The sequence below is a fragment of the Eublepharis macularius genome, chromosome 5, assembly GCF_028583425.1.
Source record: "Eublepharis macularius isolate TG4126 chromosome 5, MPM_Emac_v1.0, whole genome shotgun sequence".
Classification (NCBI taxonomy): Eukaryota; Metazoa; Chordata; class Lepidosauria; order Squamata; family Eublepharidae; genus Eublepharis; species Eublepharis macularius.
In genome coordinates this window covers 146744228-146762996 of record NC_072794.1, presented here as the reverse complement: position 1 = coordinate 146762996, position 18769 = coordinate 146744228, and the positions used below count along the sequence as shown (strand labels likewise).

The 18769-nt window shown below is 42.2% G+C and overlaps 1 protein-coding gene across 2 annotated transcripts in view; it reads left to right on the top strand.

The window, feature by feature from the left end:
• Positions 1–18769, top strand: part of PREX1 (phosphatidylinositol-3,4,5-trisphosphate dependent Rac exchange factor 1) — a 301144-nt gene that overhangs the window by 184756 nt on the left and 97619 nt on the right. For both annotated transcript variants that reach the window (XM_054981047.1, XM_054981046.1), the window contains exons 8-10: positions 4126–4241; positions 6751–6900; positions 14870–15017. In XM_054981047.1, coding sequence (XP_054837022.1) covers positions 4126–4241; positions 6751–6900; positions 14870–15017 — 414 coding nt within the window. The remainder of the gene's footprint in view (positions 1–4125; positions 4242–6750; positions 6901–14869; positions 15018–18769) is intronic.

Genomic DNA, 18769 nt, shown 5'->3' with positions numbered 1-18769 from the left:
TGGAAGAGTATGGATTTGGCCTGGAATCTTAATGCCATCAGAGATGGAGTGAGGCAGGATTCCCTGCCTCATAATTTTTGTTCCACTGTTGAAAAGGTCCTATCCAACATGAACTTTTGAGATTGAGGCCAAATGGAAATGGGACTCTGAGGAAGAGTTTAGTGTACATTATTTATCTCTTTGCCTCATTTATAGTGGAGTCAGAAAAGTTTACATCATTCTTCTCGCCTCCATTATATCCTGACAATAATCCTGCAAGGTAGATTAGTCTGACTGTGTGTGACTGGCCCACAGTTACTAGCAAGCTTCCAAGGAAGAGTGGAGATTCAGATTTGAGTCTCCCAGATCCTAATCTGACACACTAACCACTATACCATACTGGCTCCCACACTATATAAGCTTTCATACTACATGAAGGCTCATATGAAAATAAGTGGTCCTTTAAGTATTTTTGACTGAACATGGTGTGTGAAATATCATGCCTTAGGGTAGGTTTGTCAGTTCAATGGATATCTGGGGAAACAGCCCCCCAAATGTTGATTTTTGAGGCAGAAGATATAAAGGGCGTAGCATTGATACACTTATCTGGGCTGCCCGTTGTGAGTGAACTAATGCTAGATGCAAATGGGACAGGGCAGACAGCTAGGGTTGCCAGCTGAGAGGCAACAGGCAATGGCAGTGCGGGTGGGGAGATTTCCTGCTATACCAGGAGACCTGGCATATGTAATAGAACATGACAGTGCATATGTGTGCTGCGTACAGACGTGTCTTCTGGCTTAGCTGTTTGAATTACCTTACTTATTTTAATCAGTTTTTTTGTTTGGTGTTTACTGTGGTTGCCCACCTTGGATCATGACTGTTTGAAGAAAGGCAGAGTGTATAAATACTCTAAATATTTGAGTATGCTCACTTTATCCCATATTGTCTGTTTTGGGACTAAATGGACATAATTTTCAACATCTGGAAATGAGAGAGAGTGCATATTAATTTTTCGGAGCATTCTAAGATCGACCTTAGAGTCACCGCACTGCAAAAAAGTTCAGGGGGAGGCTAGAATGGGAAGCTGTTGAGAGTTCATTAGGCAAAGGAATAGGATGTCCTTACCTCTGATTGAATTAATCATTGCTCTGCATTCATCTGTGCTCTTGACTCCCAACTAGATTGGGATGCTCATGATTCTAATTATAAAACAGTGTAATTAAAGACAGTTTCTCCCCCCCCCCCCGCCCCATGTCCCTGTGCTTCAGCTATGGTTTACACATCCTTACTCTAAAGTCCAGGAAGTAGTCCCTTAACCTCCATCCTTGTTCAATACAGGGCATTAAAATTATAAGAGTCTGAAAGTTTTATGTTGTAAATGAGTCAGGCAATATCTTTGGGAGAATCGTTCTGTCATGACTGATTTCCATCTCAAAGGATCTGGGAGACACCCTCAGGTCACTAGACCCTAGGAAGCAAAACACTTGCATGCTTGCTTAGAGCTGTCAACATGGCAAAGTCTCTATTGACATGTGGCCCAACAGGGGCTGCATGCGTAATGAGGGAATTGATGCATTTGTAATTAAACAGTCGCATACCCACAAAGAGCTAAATATAGCTTCCATTGGAATGCCAAAGGCTTTAATAGAGCAGACTGATTGTCCCTCACGTCAGCCAGATTTAAAAGAAGATGTATGGTACCAGCTACTTGCCTTTATTCTAAGGTTGCGTTGGTGACATTATTAATTAATTAGTTCTAGCTTCGAACTGCTTTAAAAAAAACACAGTAGTAAGTTCTCACTTGTTAGCAAACCAAGTTAATCTTTATACAGGATTGCTCAGAACAGAGAAGGCTTAAAACTAAAACACTAAAATGTATGCATGTCTTTTTAAAATATGTGATATTTATTTCTTACTATTTTTAATCCAGAAGAATGGTGGATTGCAGTAGGGTAGTTCAAGTCATGCCTAAGGACAACGAGAACTACCTTTTTTCCCTCAGGGAGCCAAGACTGGGGTTGGGGGCTTATCCCACAATATGCTTATTTCCTTTAGAAACTATATTTTCTTCCACTGGATCCTGTATTTCTGTGATAAGGAAGCTATGTCTGTGATGGTATTTCACATAACTGTATTGTTGTACGATAACTTGACTTATCACAAGAAATATATTGACCATAAAAGAAGCAGCTGTGATTTGCTCCTTGTGTCATGAATCTTACAGCCAATGCTCAAGGGTGCATTCCTGTTATATGAATGTACCACCTCATAATGCATATGAAGACATGTCACATGGAAGACTTACGTGGCAGAAAGAGAGCTAGGCTAGAAGGAGACGTGCTTTCAGATAAGCCGTCTGACACTGCCGCATGCCTAAACCCTCATTTTAGGGAGTGCCTTAACCTTCTCGTCAGTTTCTTCCTCTTTGAAGTCCAAAGAGTTGGACTGTCTCTATTTTCTTATTCCTGAAGGTAAAATAAATCAGGGCACAATGCAAATTTTTTTTTTTTGTAGCAACTCCTACCCTCTGGAACTCTCAAGCTAGAAAAATCAACCTGGCAAGTTTAGGAGCCTCAACCTTCCTCTGGAAGTTGATTTTTTTTTTAAAAAAAAAAATATTATTTCCAAAGGTCTTTTGAGTGACTGTTACTAAGTTCTGATTTTGCCTCTGCTGTTCTAGTCTTCCCTTTTTGCTGTTCTGTCCCAAGAAAAGTTGCTTTTATTTTGTTCTTGGCTTTAACATGCAGAAAAGAGTTTCATAAATCAATATATTTATTTCTCAGCATGCCCCCCATCAGTGGATATTTAAATCCAGAGACTGGAGCCATTTTCAGACAAGACAGATCTTTCTACAAACCTGAGGAAGCCACAGATTTGCAGAAAAATCTGAAATCTTTTAAAAAAATGGAGTACCTGTAGCTTAAAAAACAGATAGAAGGAGATAGGAGTGCCTGTAGCTTTAAGAAACAGATGCCCTCAGTAGCCATTGCTAGGCACACACAATAACATTATAAGTCTTCAAGCCTTGGTTTCTGTCAGTAAAAGGGAGAGGGAGCAGGGACCATTCCAGGGCTGTTTGACCTTTGAGGAAGGACTCATCCGTGCCAGACCTGGCAATAACTACTGGGTAACTTGATACCACGCAACTTGTATGAGTCACCCAGGACTGGCTGCTGGCTACTGTTCATCAGTAGCCATATCATAAAAGTCAGTGTGGTGTAGTGGTTAGAGTTTCAGACTAGGCTCTGGGAGACCCTGGTTTGAATCCCCACTCTGACATGGAAGCTCACTGGGTGACTGGGAGTTATACAATCTCAGCCTAACCTACTTCACAGTAAAATGGTGAAAAGGAGAAAGATGTGAGCTGCTTTGGGACCCCATTGTGGAGAATGGTGGGAGATAAATGAGGTATATAAATAAGAAATATAGCTGACAATTGGTTGCAGATAAAAGGTAGGTTTATTGTGGGTGGGAAGGAGACAAGGAAGCAAGGAAAAGGATATGGGTGCTGCGGAGATGAGGTAAAGAGGAGAAAATGAGCTGCCCCATGCTTGCATGTGTTACAATACATTTCAAACAAGGACCATCTTTTGATGCTGACTACTGGCTTACTGGCAAAGATTTTGCTTTGCACTCAAGATTGTTCCAGATTCAATACTTGGCATTGACAGTTAAAGTTTCTCAGGAAGCAGGTGTTGCAGCTTATTGAAAGATGGTTTATTTTTGGATAAGCGTTAAAATAAAAAATGTAAAGAGCATGTAGACAGTATGTTTTGTTCAGCACTTGCATCCTTGCGTCACAAGCAGAGAGCCAAAAGTCCAAAGATACAAGGGTCCCAAAGTGTCTGCACAATGTATCACCCGCCAAATCAAACCTAGTCTACCAGCCATGAATGTAAAGGGGTTCAATAAGCTTTGCAAAGTTTGCAAAGACAGGCATCCAAGCATCTTATGGGCAACATGGCTGGTGGTTTGTATTCACATATTGCTCAGGTCTGTTACAAGCAGGGATAAATTTAGTGACATAACACTTCCATGCAATAGTGTGGCACAAAAGAGGGTTGTAGGAAAAGGTCCTGATAAAAATGCATGTTTGTATTTAAATAATAAAAATATCATTGATAACCACACTTTTCATCACTGCAGAGTTGCTGGAAAAAAGACATCTAAACGCACCAAGTCCATCAATGGATCCCTCTATATCTTCAGGGGTAGAATAAACACAGAAGTCATGGAAGTTGAGAATGTGGAAGACGGGACAGGTAAGGGATATTTTAAACAAACTCTTCTAAAAGGGAGTACATGACCATATTCTTTATGGGCTAAGATGATACTGGATCCTGGTCTCTGCAGTCAGGAATCATTAGTCCAAATGTTTATATTGATATTTGTGTGGCCCTTTGAAAAGGCCACACTGCTTTGAAACTTTTTATTAAGATCTTGCCAATAACCTGCCTTTTAAAAGTGTCCTGCATCCTGCCACTCTTCTCAGCAAAGTTCAAAGCCTTCTAGTCTAAGGAACCTTCTTTCGATGGCACTTCCAGAAGTGGAAGCACCACTTACCCTGGAAGTTGCCTCCTTAGCCTGGGGGAAGGCTCTAAACTTTGCTGAGCAGAGAGGCTTACAAGCTACTGTAAGTTGTCTGAAAGTTGTCTCCCTTTGTCCTTGCTATGCGGATTCAACATTTCTCTTGAGTCTCAGCGAGAAAGGCAGACTATAAATAATGTAAATAAAAATAAATACGTGTCACTGATTTCACTCATGGGTAAGAGGGAAGGAATGGTGCTTCATGTCTCTCTTACATTATCACTAAAAAGTCATCTATGGTAGTGCATGCCTCCTAGAGGATGGGGAACCCAAGATGGCATCATCCCAGATGTCCCTGGTCAGAAATGAGTTTCACTGGCGGGATACTTTGAAGAGGGGATGGAGCCCGGCAAGTCAGCAACTTCACTGCCATTTTCCCAAGTGAGCAGCTGCCAAGTCTCATGCCACAGCCACTGCTTCTCAAAGTCCTTCCTCTTCTGTTTCTCTGGGGTGGTGGATGGAAGGGATGGTGCTATTTGAATGCCAGATTAAGCACAGAGGATACTAGTTGCTGATCTCTACCTTAGACTGGTCCCTTAAAAAAAAAGCAAGCTCATAGCTGTGCATGTGTCCCTGGCAGTGAGACTATCCCAAATTTGCACCTCCTTAAATGAAACCAGAATTCATTTCTCTAAGCAAAGATTTCATACCTGTTTCTTCATAAGGGCTAAATTGGTTATCCTTACTTTCAAAGGTAGATGTGCTGAACACTGTCAGAGAGCCAGTTTGGTGTAGTGGTTAAGAGCTGGGGACTTTAATTTGGAGAACCGGGTTTGATTCCCTGCTCCTCCACTTGAAGCCAGCTGGGTGACCTTGGGTCAGTCACAGCTTCTAGGAGCTCTCTCAGCCCCACCCACCTCACAGGTGGTTTGTTATGGGGATAATAATAACATTTAACTGCTCTGAGTGGGTGTTAAGTCATCCTGAAGGGCAGTATATAAATCAAATATTATTATTATTATTATATATTATAACATACAAGCCAGTGGGGTGGTTGGTGTGTTGGACTAAGACTTGAGAAACCTGGTTTCAAATCCCAACTCAACTGAAGATCACTAGGGCTGTGATACTAAGTACACTTGCTAGAAATTAAGTCCCATTGAACTCAGTGGGATATACTTCTGAGTAGACCTGCATGAGATTTTATTGTAGGAGACCTCAATCCAGTCACTCTCTCTCAGTCTAACCTGATTCACAGGCTTTTTGGAAAGATAACATGGATGAGGGTGGATTTATGTACACCACCCTCAGCTTCCAGGAGGAAGGGTGAGATAAAAATGTAACAGATAGATATGGGCAGGGCTTTTTTTCTGGGGGAATGCGGGGGAACGGAGTTCCGGAACCTCTTGAAAATGGTCACATGGCCAGTGGCCCCGCCCCCTGATCTCCAGACAGAGGGGAGTTGAGATTGCGGAGGGCAATCTCAACTCCCCTCTGTCTGAAGATCAGGGGGCGGGGCCACCGGCCATGTGACCATTTTCTCCGAGGGCAACCCTCTGAGTTCCACCACCTCTTTTCTCAGGAAAAAAAGCCCTGGATATGGGGTAAATGCTATTGGAGATCTTTGCAGGGACCATATTACTCCAGCTTTCTTCCATTTACACTGGCTCCCAGTTTGCTTCCAGGCCCAATTCCAAGTGTAGGTTTTGACCTTTAAAGTCCTTTAAGGCTTGGGCTCAGCATATCTTAAGGACCACCTTTTCCCATATAAATGTAGCTTCCCCTCCATTCATCTTTGGAGACCTTGCTTTGGGTGCACCCACCATCTAAGGCTAGATGGGTGGCCACCCGAGAAAGGGCCTTCTCAGTTGTGGCAACAAAACTTGGGAATTCTCTCCCTAGGGAGATTTGTCTGCCTCCCTCTATCATTGTCTTCCACCAATGAATGAAGACTTTTCTGTTTCATTTGGCGTCCTTCCAGTAGATTCTTATTGGCCCTCATATAGTCCCCTATCTTGAATGCTCACAGGGCATTGCATTATGATGTGTCCACATTTCAGCTGTGGCCTTTATTCAGTTTTATAACACTGAAGCTACTGGAGATGCTTGCCTGGCAGGCTTTGCAGCAAGTAGGACAAGCAGCTGTACATTTTTCCACTGGCTCCTTCCAGAAGGATTTATTTTTCACAAAGTCTCAGAACTTGCACTCACCGTTCCCTTGTGGTTCCCTTTGTATTTTTGCAGCAGATTACCACAGCAACAATTACACAGTGACAAATGGCTGGAAGATACACAACACTGCCAAAAACAAGTGGTTTGTCTGTATGGCCAAGACTGCAGAGGACAAACAGAAGTGGCTGGATGCTATAATCAAGGAAAGGGAGCAAAGGGAGAGTAAGTTCATGACTGTAATTTTTAATGTACCAAGTGAATGAGAATACGTGGCTGTGTGTTTTCAGAAGGATGGATTTATTGATCTGAGAAAGGGCGAGAGAGAGAGAGAGAGTTTGTTAAAGTTTCTCTGGGTCTCGTGATGTCTTTTTAATGCATAATGGTTGAAAAGTTGCTCTTTTCACTTTAACACATGGACTCAAGAAGCACTCAGGAAGCATTGTGGCTACAGGAATCACGCTGACTGTTTCTGTTGTGCTCTCAAATACTTTTAGGGCACAGTTTTCACCTGATTTGCAAGGCTTATAAATCGGATTGTTGAGGAAAAGACCCACTCTTTGACTTTTCACCAGACATTTACTCTGGCCTCCCTTTTTGCTGAGGAGTGAATCTGCATCTTCTGGAATACAGATAACAAATAAAACATCTGTTGGAACATCCAGAGGTAGATCAAAAATAGTGCGACTTTCCTTTCAGTTGTCAGGGAAACATCTGCCTTTGTATCTAAATGGTTGCGTGATCAAAATCATCGTGTTGGCAGAATGTAGCCTTGCAGTTGATTCTGACATTGTGGACAGACACCTGTTTCTCTGAAGCTGAGCAGGGAAACAAGAGGGTAGCTCTGGGCCCTTTTCACTTGGACAACCTTATTAAATTATAATCAAGGGGTGGTTTAAATGTTTGTTGGCAAGGGGAAAAGGTCATTTCCAAACCTTTATGTGAACCACTGTCTGGAGAAGAGAGTTGAGATATCGTTACAAGAACATAAGAGCAGCCCTGCTGGATGAGACTCCTGGTCCATCTAGTCCAGCATCCTGTTTCACACAATGGCCAGCCAGTTGCCTGTAAACCTATAAGGCCCTATGTGGACTGGGCCCAGCATACCTTCGGGACTGCCTCTCCCCATATCTTCCCCGGAGGTCACTTCGATCAGCTAATAAGCAGTTGCTGATGGTCCCTGGCCCAGGGAGGTCCGTCTGGCCTCTTCCAGAGCCAGGGCCTTTTTGGTCCTGGCTCTGACCTGGTGGAACTCTCTGTCTGAGGAAGCTAGGGCCCGGCGGGATTTGTTATCTTTCCTCTGGGCCTGCAAGACGGAGATGTTTCGCCAGGCATTTGGTGGGGGCTAGGCTGTCCTCTCACCGGCCATACCACTGAAGACTGTCCACCACCCATGCAGGAGCTCATAAGTGTGACACAGGGCATGATGTAAGAGCCAAGCCCTGCGCCTAAAATGCTGTATTTTAATATTTATATCCACCAATTGAGACATTTTTATTGTATATGGAATAGTGTTTTAATGTTTATTTATGATGTTTTTATTGTTTTTAAACTGTATGTTACAAACTGTATGCTGTTATACCGTCCTGAGCCCATCTGATGGGGAGGGCAGTCTAGAAATGCAACAAACAAACAAACAAACTGGACCCTAGAGGCCAAGGCCTTCCTCTGATGTTGCTTGCTAGCACTGGTATTCAACACTATTCCTTTGGAATATGGAGGTTCCTCTATAGTCACCATACTATTAGCTATTGATGTATGTACCCTCTGTGAATCTGTTTGATCTTGTTTTAAAGTCATTTAAGCTCATGACTAAAGCTTTACCGTGCCTCTGGAACTGTACTAATGTGGGGACTCTACTGTCCCCCTCTGGGAGACTTTTCCAAAGAACAGCTGCCATGGCTGAGAAGAAATATACTTGAGCTGTGGCAGAAGTGGTAGCCCCAAGGGACAGGGGGAAAAGCCCTGGAAAGGTCTCAGTTGAGGGAAGATTGAGTGCTTCAGGTATTATGGAACTGTACAATTCATACTGTAGCAACTTAAGAAAGAATGCAAGAACAATTTTTAAATATGCTTTGTTGTGTGTGAGTTGTTGGATGCTTGCCAGTGATAACAATGGAAGCAGTTTCAGTGTATGACTCAAACCTAGCCTAGATTAACTTATGGGTTGATATATTTAAGGGAAGGAATGCCCCTGAAGACAAGCAAATTAAGAATTCTCCATCTTTACATTTTTATGTGTGTGTACATTAGAAGTAGGAAGAAAACCCAGTATTTAATCCTAGCAGTAGAAGGATGAAAAAGTAGGACAGCGTAAGTAGGATCTTCACATACTTAGGTCCTTACTGTAGAATACATGCTCAATGGTACGGCAGGATATCCCCTTCTCTCTCTCTTCTCTCCCCCCCTTCCCCCCTGCCCGGCCTATTCTGCTATACTACCTCCTTCTAGGCTGTGTAAAATTTGCTTTTGGGACTCTAAACAGTCAGTTTCCTGAATAAATATGTTTGAGCCACTGTGGTATAATGGTTAATGTATCAGATGATGAATATGATCTGGAAAACCTTGGTTTAAATACCCATTCTGCCATGAAGCTTGCTGGGCCAGCCATTTTCTCCAAGCCTAACTTACCTCACATGGTTGGTGTGACAATAAAAGGGAAAGGGGAGGGTGATTTATGCTGCCCTGAGCTTCTAAATTAAAAGAGAAGACACTCTGTTTGAATACCAGAAAAGAGGGGTTTTGTTAGTAACTGAAAGCAGGAATTGATTTATCTCTCTTTAGACAATGTCAGGCCAGGTGATTTAGTTTAATGTAAGTCTGCAGTGTGATGCAGCTGCAAAAAAGCCTAATGCATTTTTTTTGGGCTGCATTGGTAGAAGCTTAGCATCCAAGTCACATGAAGGGGGAGCCTCTATTATGTGCTAGTCAGATCTCAGCTGGAGGCACTGTGGTCCGTTCTAGGTGCTGTGTTTTAAGAAGGATGCAGACAAAATGGAGAAATAGAGGAATTATAAGGGGGTCTGGGAAACATCTTATGAGGAAAGCTTGAAGGAAATAGCTTAGATTAGCCTGTAGAAGAGCATAGATGATGGATATGATGAAATGTCCCAGTTGAGATGTGGCCCCTGGCCCTATGGGCTTGACAGGTTGTCAAACAGAAGAGGGCAAGGACTTGTTCTCTGCTGTTCTGAAGGTCTACAATGTAGTAGGTTTAATTTGAAGGAGAGCAGAGTTGAGTTGAACATTCAAAGAAACTTGGTTAATGGTAATAGCTGACAGTGGAACCAGTTTCCTGAGGGAGGAGTTCTCCTTCATTGGAGGTCTAAATATAGAGATGGGACCTCCATCTGATACAATGCTTTAGGTCTGGATTTCCTTCACTGACCAGGGGATTTCACTAGATGGTCTATAAGGCCACTTTCCAACTCTGTTTCAGAAACCCTTCCTGATCTTAAAATCTGTTTTTAAAAATATTCTTTAAAAATATTCTTTCTCTTGAAACTCTGTAAAATAACTGAGAGACAACCAGGAGTGCATATGCTCAGTAAGAAGGTGAAACTGCAAAACAAAGAATAATACATCTGATCAAATGGGGAAAGAGTACCTTTCAAACAGTGATGGATTGAGTTAGATAGTTAAAGCTTAGCTCTTTCTGTTATCAATGACTTCATTTACATTTTTTTTTTATGAAGAGGGATTTTCCCCTCCTGCTTGCACTTGCTTGCACTGGAATTATTTTTTCAATATTTGGTTGCACAACGTGATCCACTGCCTACTCGTACAGTCCAAACAAGGGATAGTAATGATAAGGGAAATAAGCTGTTGATCAGCAAGAAACTGCAGAACAAAGCAATAGAGTTAAACTATCTTATCATCAAAGAAGCCATTGTGGTGTAGCGGTTAAGGTATTGGACTTAACACCCAGGTTCAAATCCCCACTCAGACATGAAGTTGAACAGGTGACACTGGGGAGAAGCTATGATAGGTATTGTTTAGAAATTGCTGTGAAAAACCTCAAGCCAAGACTGTGGAGAGCCACTTCCAGTTATCGTAGGCAATATTGACCTTGATAGACCGATGGTTTTTGATCCAATATAAACCTATGATCAAAGAGCAACTGCATCAAGGTTTGAGAATTTTTTGAGATTATAATAATAATAAGGATGACTGCACTTATATCCTGCTCTTCTGGACAGTGCAGAGCAGTGAACAAAGTCAGTGTATTGTTATCCCCACAATACAGCTGGGGATCTGGGACTGAGAGGAGTGGCTTACCCAAGGCCACCTACTGAGCTCACGGCAGTAGTGGGATTCACACCAGCAGCAGAGCGCTGATTCACAACCAACCATTTAACTACTATGCTACAGCAGCTCGATGCCACTGTCCGTGCTGGGATGAAACATCTCAGCAGTCCTTTCTCTTTAGCCTCCATCATAGAAAAACCTGAGTAAAAGATGCATTGCAATCTTTTGCTTACTTCAGAGCTTGGGGGAATTTGATAATATTGCAGGCGCGGAAAGGCATAGCATTACACAGGCTGCTTTCTCTCACAACCTGACTTTGCAAATTACCTTTGGCAGAACTTGTCAGCAAGCACAGTTGACTAACATCGTGGTATGGGGGAAGATGGCAATCTGCCAGGATGCTTGCCCTGCCAAAATCCTTTCACCAGACATCATATAATGAAAACAAATGTAGATTCTGCAAAACAAAACATTACATATTCTTTTTTGTTTCAACAGTTAAGAGTACCTAATGTTGGAGCTTATGCCATATGCTGAGCACTACTGTTATGAAGGTTCTGTAATGAATTTCCCCCCAAATATTAGGCAAAATAAATGTATTGATTTAGGTACTTATACTGCACCATTCTCCCCAAAGGGGTTGCAAAACAGCTTACAACAGTCTCCTCTCCTTCATTTTTCCTCACAACAACCTTGAAAGGTAGGTTAGACTGAGGGACAGTGACTGCCCCAAGGTCATCCAGCAAGCTTCTGTGGTAGACTGGAGATTTGAACCTGGGTCTTCTAGCTCCTGAGTCTGATACTCTAGCCAGTATGCCCTTTTAGAAGTTACCTGCATGGCTCTCTTTTCTATGCCTTGCCTAAAGATGGGGTATCTTGATCCTGGTAGATGGTTCCTGTGCAGCACCATTCCATTTGACTTCTGCAGCCTTCTGATTTCCACCAACATGCTCAAGCCTGGCCTCCATAGCTAAGCCATGTCAGCCATATGTTAAGACAGTGTCACAAATAGTGTATTGTCGAAGGCTTTCACGGCCGGAGAACGATGGTTGTTGTGGGTTTTCCGGGCTGTATTGCCGTGGTCTTGGCATTGTAGTTCCTGACGTTTCGCCAGCAGCTGTGGCTGGCATCTTCAGAGGTGTAGCACCAAAAGACAGAGATCTCTCAGTGTCACAGTGTGGAAAAGATGTAGGTCATTTGTATCTACTCAGGAGGGGTGGGGTTGAGCTGAGTCATCCTGTAAGAGTTTCCCAGGGTGTGGAATGCTAATGGCGGGAGGCTTCACTGTATCCTGAGGAGGTTCTTTTGCATATGGATTGGTACTTGATGTGCTAATCTTCTCTGCAGGGCTATTGTCAGGGATAGAATGTTTTGTTAGCCTGGTGTTTTTCAGAACTGGCAACCATGCTCGGTTCATTCTTAAGGTTTCTTCTTTCCTGTTGAAGTTTTGCTTATGCTTGTGAATTTCAATGGCTTCCCTGTGCAGTCTGACAAAGTAGTTGGAAGTGTTGTCCAGTATTTTGGTATCCTGTGCTACACCTCTGAAGATGCTACACCTACACTTCAGGTGTAGCACCTGAAGGTGCTACACCTCTGAAGATGCCAGCCACAGCTGCTGGCGAAACGTCAGGAACTACAATGCCAAGACCACGGCAATACAGCCCGGAAAACCCACAACAACCATCACAAATAGTGGTTGCCCACATAACTTTTTCGGTACTTTAAACAAGACCTCAGTAGATATCTAAAATCCTGCCTATGACATGTATGGGATCTCTTCAAAAAGAGACTTTAATAGTAACAAATACTAAAGGGGAGGAGTGGCATTAGAATAATTTAACACGAAGCTAAAATAATCAGTATTGTTTGAAATGTCTGTAACATTTCCAACAGTGCCACCTTTTAAATTTTCCTGCCCAATTCCAGTGCATTCTTTTTTTTTGAACATATATAAATTAGCACTATAGCCTTATAGTGTTGAAATGATAGTTGTAGCAGGTTCTCTGAATTCCCAGCTTTAATTTTTTTAAAAAGTCTCTAGTCCCTTCTGTTGTGGAGATAAGCCTTTTTTCCTTATATCTGTGCAACAGAAGGAGCTAGAGACTTATTTTTTAAAAAATGAAAGCTGCGAATTCAGAGAATGCACTACACCTATCATTACAATGTTATAGCAGTATTTTTGTTCCAACTTTTTTAAAAAAAATGCAAAAACCCTAGTGATCTTTGAGGGGGGGTAGCATAAACAGATGTAAATTCTGTTTGAACCTGCCACCCCCAATGGTTTTACATGAAGTCAAGGCAGCAATGGATAACAACCAGGTTGAAATGGAAATGTGAAAGGAGCCTCATTCTACACATCTTTTAGACTCTGTCATGCTTGCTATGTGGATTGTCTATTGTGTGGAAAGTTTCTATACCAGCATCAGATACTTTGAGGGATATGTGGTACAGGTTTAAAAAACATTGTGAGGAAAACCAGACTGCATGTTACCATTGGAGTGTGAGAGTCACCAAGCAAACATAACCTTTGGCCCTAAAAGTACACAGCCACCAGGGGTGTGCACCCAAAAAATATTTGGGTTTCCTACTTTGGGTTTACCCGGTGTGGGAAAAAGCTTCGGAAAAACCTGAAATCCGAAGTGGCATGCTGCTTCGGATTTGGGTTTCTAAGTTGCTTTGGTATGCTCTGTAAAGATTCAGAGCATACTGAAGTCATGGGGAGGGGGGAGGCCCACCCCCACTTACCTGGCCAGGCAGAAGGCTGGAGCCAACGCTGCGCTGGCCAGCTGGCCAGCAGAGAAAGCCTTCCCTGCTGTCGCCAAACAGCCGTGTCTGTCGTGACCAGCTGGCTGGCAGAGAGAGCCACCACCACCGCTGGGGGCTGGTGGGGAGGGAAGGGTGGGGAATGGAAAAGTTTAAAGGGCCCTGCCACTTGCAAAAGGGCCCTTTAAACTTAACCCCCGGGCCCCCAAAGCATTACGAATGCTTCGGGAAGCTTTGATTCAGGATTTCCAAATCATGGCCAGCATGCTGGCCCCGATTCAGAAATACCGAAGCTTTCTGAATCGGGCCCAATTCAGGTATTTTACCCAAATCGGATGCCTGAAGCGCACACCCCTAACAACCACACTAATGTCTGGTGGTAGGTATATATGGCGGAAATGGACAAATTAACAAGGAAACTGAGAGAGCAAGATCCAAAGGAATGTTTTGAGGACTGGGGGAAATTGAAAAAATACTTAGAAAAAAGATGGGATGTTAGAGGACAATTATGGTCTTTTGAGTGTTATTAAGTAAGATAAGATATAATGTAAATCTTTACCATTAAGTTTAAAATGACAACTAAAAGACAGTATTTGTAACAAGAAATGGGGGGTTGAAGTGCAGTTGGAAGTCAAGAGAGGAAAGGAGGAGGGGAGGGGGTGGGGAGCATATACTATAGATATAGGGGATAATTAATAAGTAAGATGTAATAACATTATGTATGTTATGTTAACCATCCAATAAATTTTTTTTTTAAAAAAACCTAATATGCGGCGGTAGGTAATGTCTGCCCTTGCGCTGCCAAAAAAGGGAGAGATTAAATGTAAGCACTTTGGAAGATGTGGTATATTTTGGGTCAAGGCTTGTTTATTGTCGAAGGATGGGCCATGTATGACAATAGACCGAAACCAGTGATGATGACCTTGGAGAACAGAAGAGGAAGGAGAAATCCCTCAGAGTTTATATTTAATCTCTTACTGTGCCATTGAAAGATGAGGACTCTTCATCAAAACTGGATGGTTTGTTTCCTCTTCTGTGTTCATGAAATTAATTTCTATCGTGAGAACTAAAAATCATCTTTCTGTTATCTGTCTGTCTGTGTGCCCTGAGTTTTGGCTTTGTAGCAGATTTGTTGATTGATAACAGGGAGAGTTTAAGGGGAAACCTTGCTTCTGTGTTCCAGGTCTGAAGTTGGGCATGGAGAGGGATGCCTATGTCATGATCGCTGAGAAAGGGGAGAAGCTGTATCACATGATGATGAACAAGAAAGTGAACCTTATCAAAGACAGGAGGAGGAAATTAAGCACTGTTCCCAAGTGCTTTCTTGGCAAGTAAGTGGCCGTTTGGGTTGAAAAGGCTCTTTTATACCAATTAACGGAAAGGGCTGTGGGTTTTTTTCTGTGGACGGTATTGTGAAGCTGAATCAAACATGCTTTGATGGGACTTAATTGGAAAGGTCTTTAACCTCCATTACAATTAGTTTATTAAAATTAATCATTAATTCTTTCTTTGGTCTCTTGATGCATACAATGGCAGGAAATCTGGGGGTGGGAAGGAGGGAATAATTAACAAGTGTCATTCCAGATCTGCAGGAAGAGTGAAGAGAACTTACATGCACAATGAGTGTATGGATTACAAGTTTGTAAATGCTTTCGGCAGTGTATATTCCTGGCTTCTTTCTTCTTCCTATTTCTCTTCTTTTTTACTTAAAAAAAGATTCTTTTTTCATTACTTTTTGGACTTCCCAAGAGCTGTGTCTGCCTCAGTATCAAATCCAGATGCATAGATTTAACAGGCCACCTCCTGTCTCGGGAAAGACGAAACTCTTTTCAAAGGCAGGGAAAACTATCATAGCTGTGCCCAAGTGTAGGAAGTTATTTTGAAGAGCACAGAGATTTGCCTCAAAAAGACATTCACCGTGGAAGGGATAGAGAATGCAGTCAAGATGCATTCGACAAAAAGAGATTTATGTGGAGTGTTCATGCCAGCAGTATGCTGAAATATCCGGCAGGAATCTGTGGAGTCACTGGAGGTAATCTGAGAGGGCTTTTCTATCTTGGCCATTCAGAATTGAAATTATCCTCCAGGAAGTCTGTTCTAGGGGCAGCTTATCCAGCTGTCTTGCCTCCCTCTTGTTTCCCTGAGCAACAAGGCAGTTTCAGTGTTGTGGAGCAGAAGCAAGGCTGTGTCCTCCTGACTGACTGAAGGGCAAACTTGAAAGAAAGGCTGGTATTTCTGGCATGGTAGAGTCACAGAGCAAACTTTGATAACTTTGGAGGAAAGAGTGGGTAAGACTTTCCATGTTTGGCAGACTGGGAAGGGACATGCATAGTGGAGTGTCCTTTGAACTTTGGGCGCATATTTTTGCTATCCACATTACAGATAAGGAAAAGCCAGCTGCAGAATTCCTTGTTCTTCTGTTTTTTAATCATATTTCTTAAGGGTGGTGGTGGTAAATATTTCATACTGATCATTCAGTTTTCTGTTCTGTCTGATATCTGCCCTAAATATATCCATAAAGCTGCTGCCACAATGCATTTTTACATCTCGATGTGAAGCTTCCTTCTTCCACAGTTTAGTCCTGGCAGCAGATATGGAGCTATCAGCATGCCTTAATCTTATCCTGTGGCAATCTTGCTATTTCAGGCACAGCTCCCTAATCCCTCTGAGGAAGGGGGGAAAAAAAGAAGAAAATTCTTTCTGAATTGCTAACTATAGCAACTCTGAGGCTATTCTAGTCTTGACCACCCAGCACTTCAGCCGCTACACTTCAATCAGTCCAGCCAAGACCGTTGTTGCAATCCTGTTATTTCACATCTGGCCTTCCCTTAAACAGTCTCCCCCCCACTCCAAAACTTGACCTGCATATTTTCTTGCTATTCCAGACTTAAATACCAGACAAGCCTCTTGTTATGCGTATCAGATGGCGCTTGTGTAGTTTGTTTGACAGTTCTGAATGTATACATTGCTGTCGGCAGAAAATTTGGTTTTGGCCGCAAACGTATTTGATCATTTTATAACAGCCTCGCTTAATTCTCTCCTGATCCCAGTTTCTTTAGTTTCGGATAACAGTTGAGTCTGACGTAAGGTTTTGCAGTCATGTGTGGGACTACTAGAAGTGATCCCATGGGCAAATTGCCCCAGCAGTGTTGTTCAATGACATGTTCCTTGGAGTCTTGCCGTTTTTCGCCAACCGTCCTGCGCTAACAGATGATATCCTAAAGGAAGTGCTGTTCCTGAGTTGTACTTTGGGCCATTGCTTTTTGGTGACATAATAACAATTCATGAGTATGCCTGCAGAAGTCATACTGGAATTTGTGATGCATGTAATGTTTTGAGGGACCATCCTATGAACCTCCACACAATCTTCTGTAGAAAAGTTACAGCTTCTCTAAAACAGGTTTTTTTTAAAAAAAAAAACCCTTCAGCCTTCCCTACAGCATGGATAAACTACATACATGGATTACACTAAGATGGATACTCTTTTCAGATGACCTTCTCAGCTGATGACCGTCTCAGCTGATGACCTTCTCAGCTGATTTTAATGTGATCTGTACTGTTTATTTATTTTAAAAATGAATAGCTCACATGCTCAAATCTCCCAAACATGGCTTACACAATCATTACTAAAATTATCAGCAATAGAAAGCACCATTTAAAACACCAGAAAATGTAATACCCAATAATTAATGCAAAAATACCATGCTTAATAAGGACCTCTCGTCAACAAAAGAAAGAATCTACAACTGTAGGGGAAGGGCATGACATCTCCAGTATAAGGGGTCAAATGACGTGAAATACATCTGCCCCCCTGAAGAGCAGCTTCCAGTCAGATTAAACAATACTGATGATCTTAGATTAATAGTCTAATTTAGTATAAGGCAGTTTCAACAGCAAACAAATAGCAAAAATGATCAGAAAAGATTGGGTATGAGGCAGGCGACTGTGGGAGAGAACTTCAGAAGATAAAGTGCCCCCACAGAGAAGGTTGTGTCTCTGGTAACTTCTCCTTTAATCTCTAAAAGTGAAGGGTATCAAGAGCAGGGCCTTCGTTGAAGATCTGAACAGACTACTATATTTATCTTGCTCGTAGTCATATCTCATAAAGCAGAATTCACATAATATAATTATGTTTCCTGTAAAAAAAACCCAAACCCTCTTGGTAGCATAGAACCCTTGTCCCTGTTTCTATATGGAGGAGCATTCAGTCATATCTTCAGTCAAAAGAGCTACATCCCAGGCACAAGAGTTTAGCATGCAAGTGATAACTAAGCTTCTGCAAACATCTTTCTGCATGTCCATTAATTATCTCTGTATCGCGTTGAAGATCATGGCAACAGCTCTTGCTCTGTAGTCCTTAAAGATATCCTTTAGAGAACATGTACTTGAAAAAAATGTACTCTTAAGTAAAATGAGCAGGTGCAGACAACGCAGGTAATCATTTATCAATTGCAATGCAACATGTTATTCCATGAAGACTGTGTAAAAGCTTGGAGACAGTGACTTTTTGATTTTTAAAAAAAGACCACTGGGGGGCAGGGGAAAACATGAAGTTTATGCAGGGGGCAGAGAGAGTAAATAGAGAAAACTTCTCCCTCATTCAAAATACTTGAACTTTGGGTCACCCAATAAAGTTGAGGGACAATAGATTCAGGACAGACAGAAGAAGTACTTTATCCAATGAGTGATTAAAATGTGGAATTCGCTACCAGAGGATGTAGTGATGGTCACAAGCATAGATGGCTTTAAAAGGGATTAGACAAATTCATGGAGGATGAATACCAGCACCAGAAGGCCTTAGCTCTTATGCCCTACTGTTGGCCCTCCATAGTAACTGGTTGGCTGCTGTGGACGCTGGACTAGATGGACCAGTGGTTTGATCCATCAAGGCTCTTCTTAGGATCTTTTGATGTTTTCTTATACTGATAATTTAGGCACACAGTTGTAAAACTTTGTGTGACTCACAAAGCACACAAACTTGGACTGAAAGCACAGTGGCATATGTGCTGTCTCTAGCTTAAAAAAATGTCCTCCAACTTAAGCAGCTTTTCTTTTGGAGGAAGAGCCACAAGTTTAAGGAAGT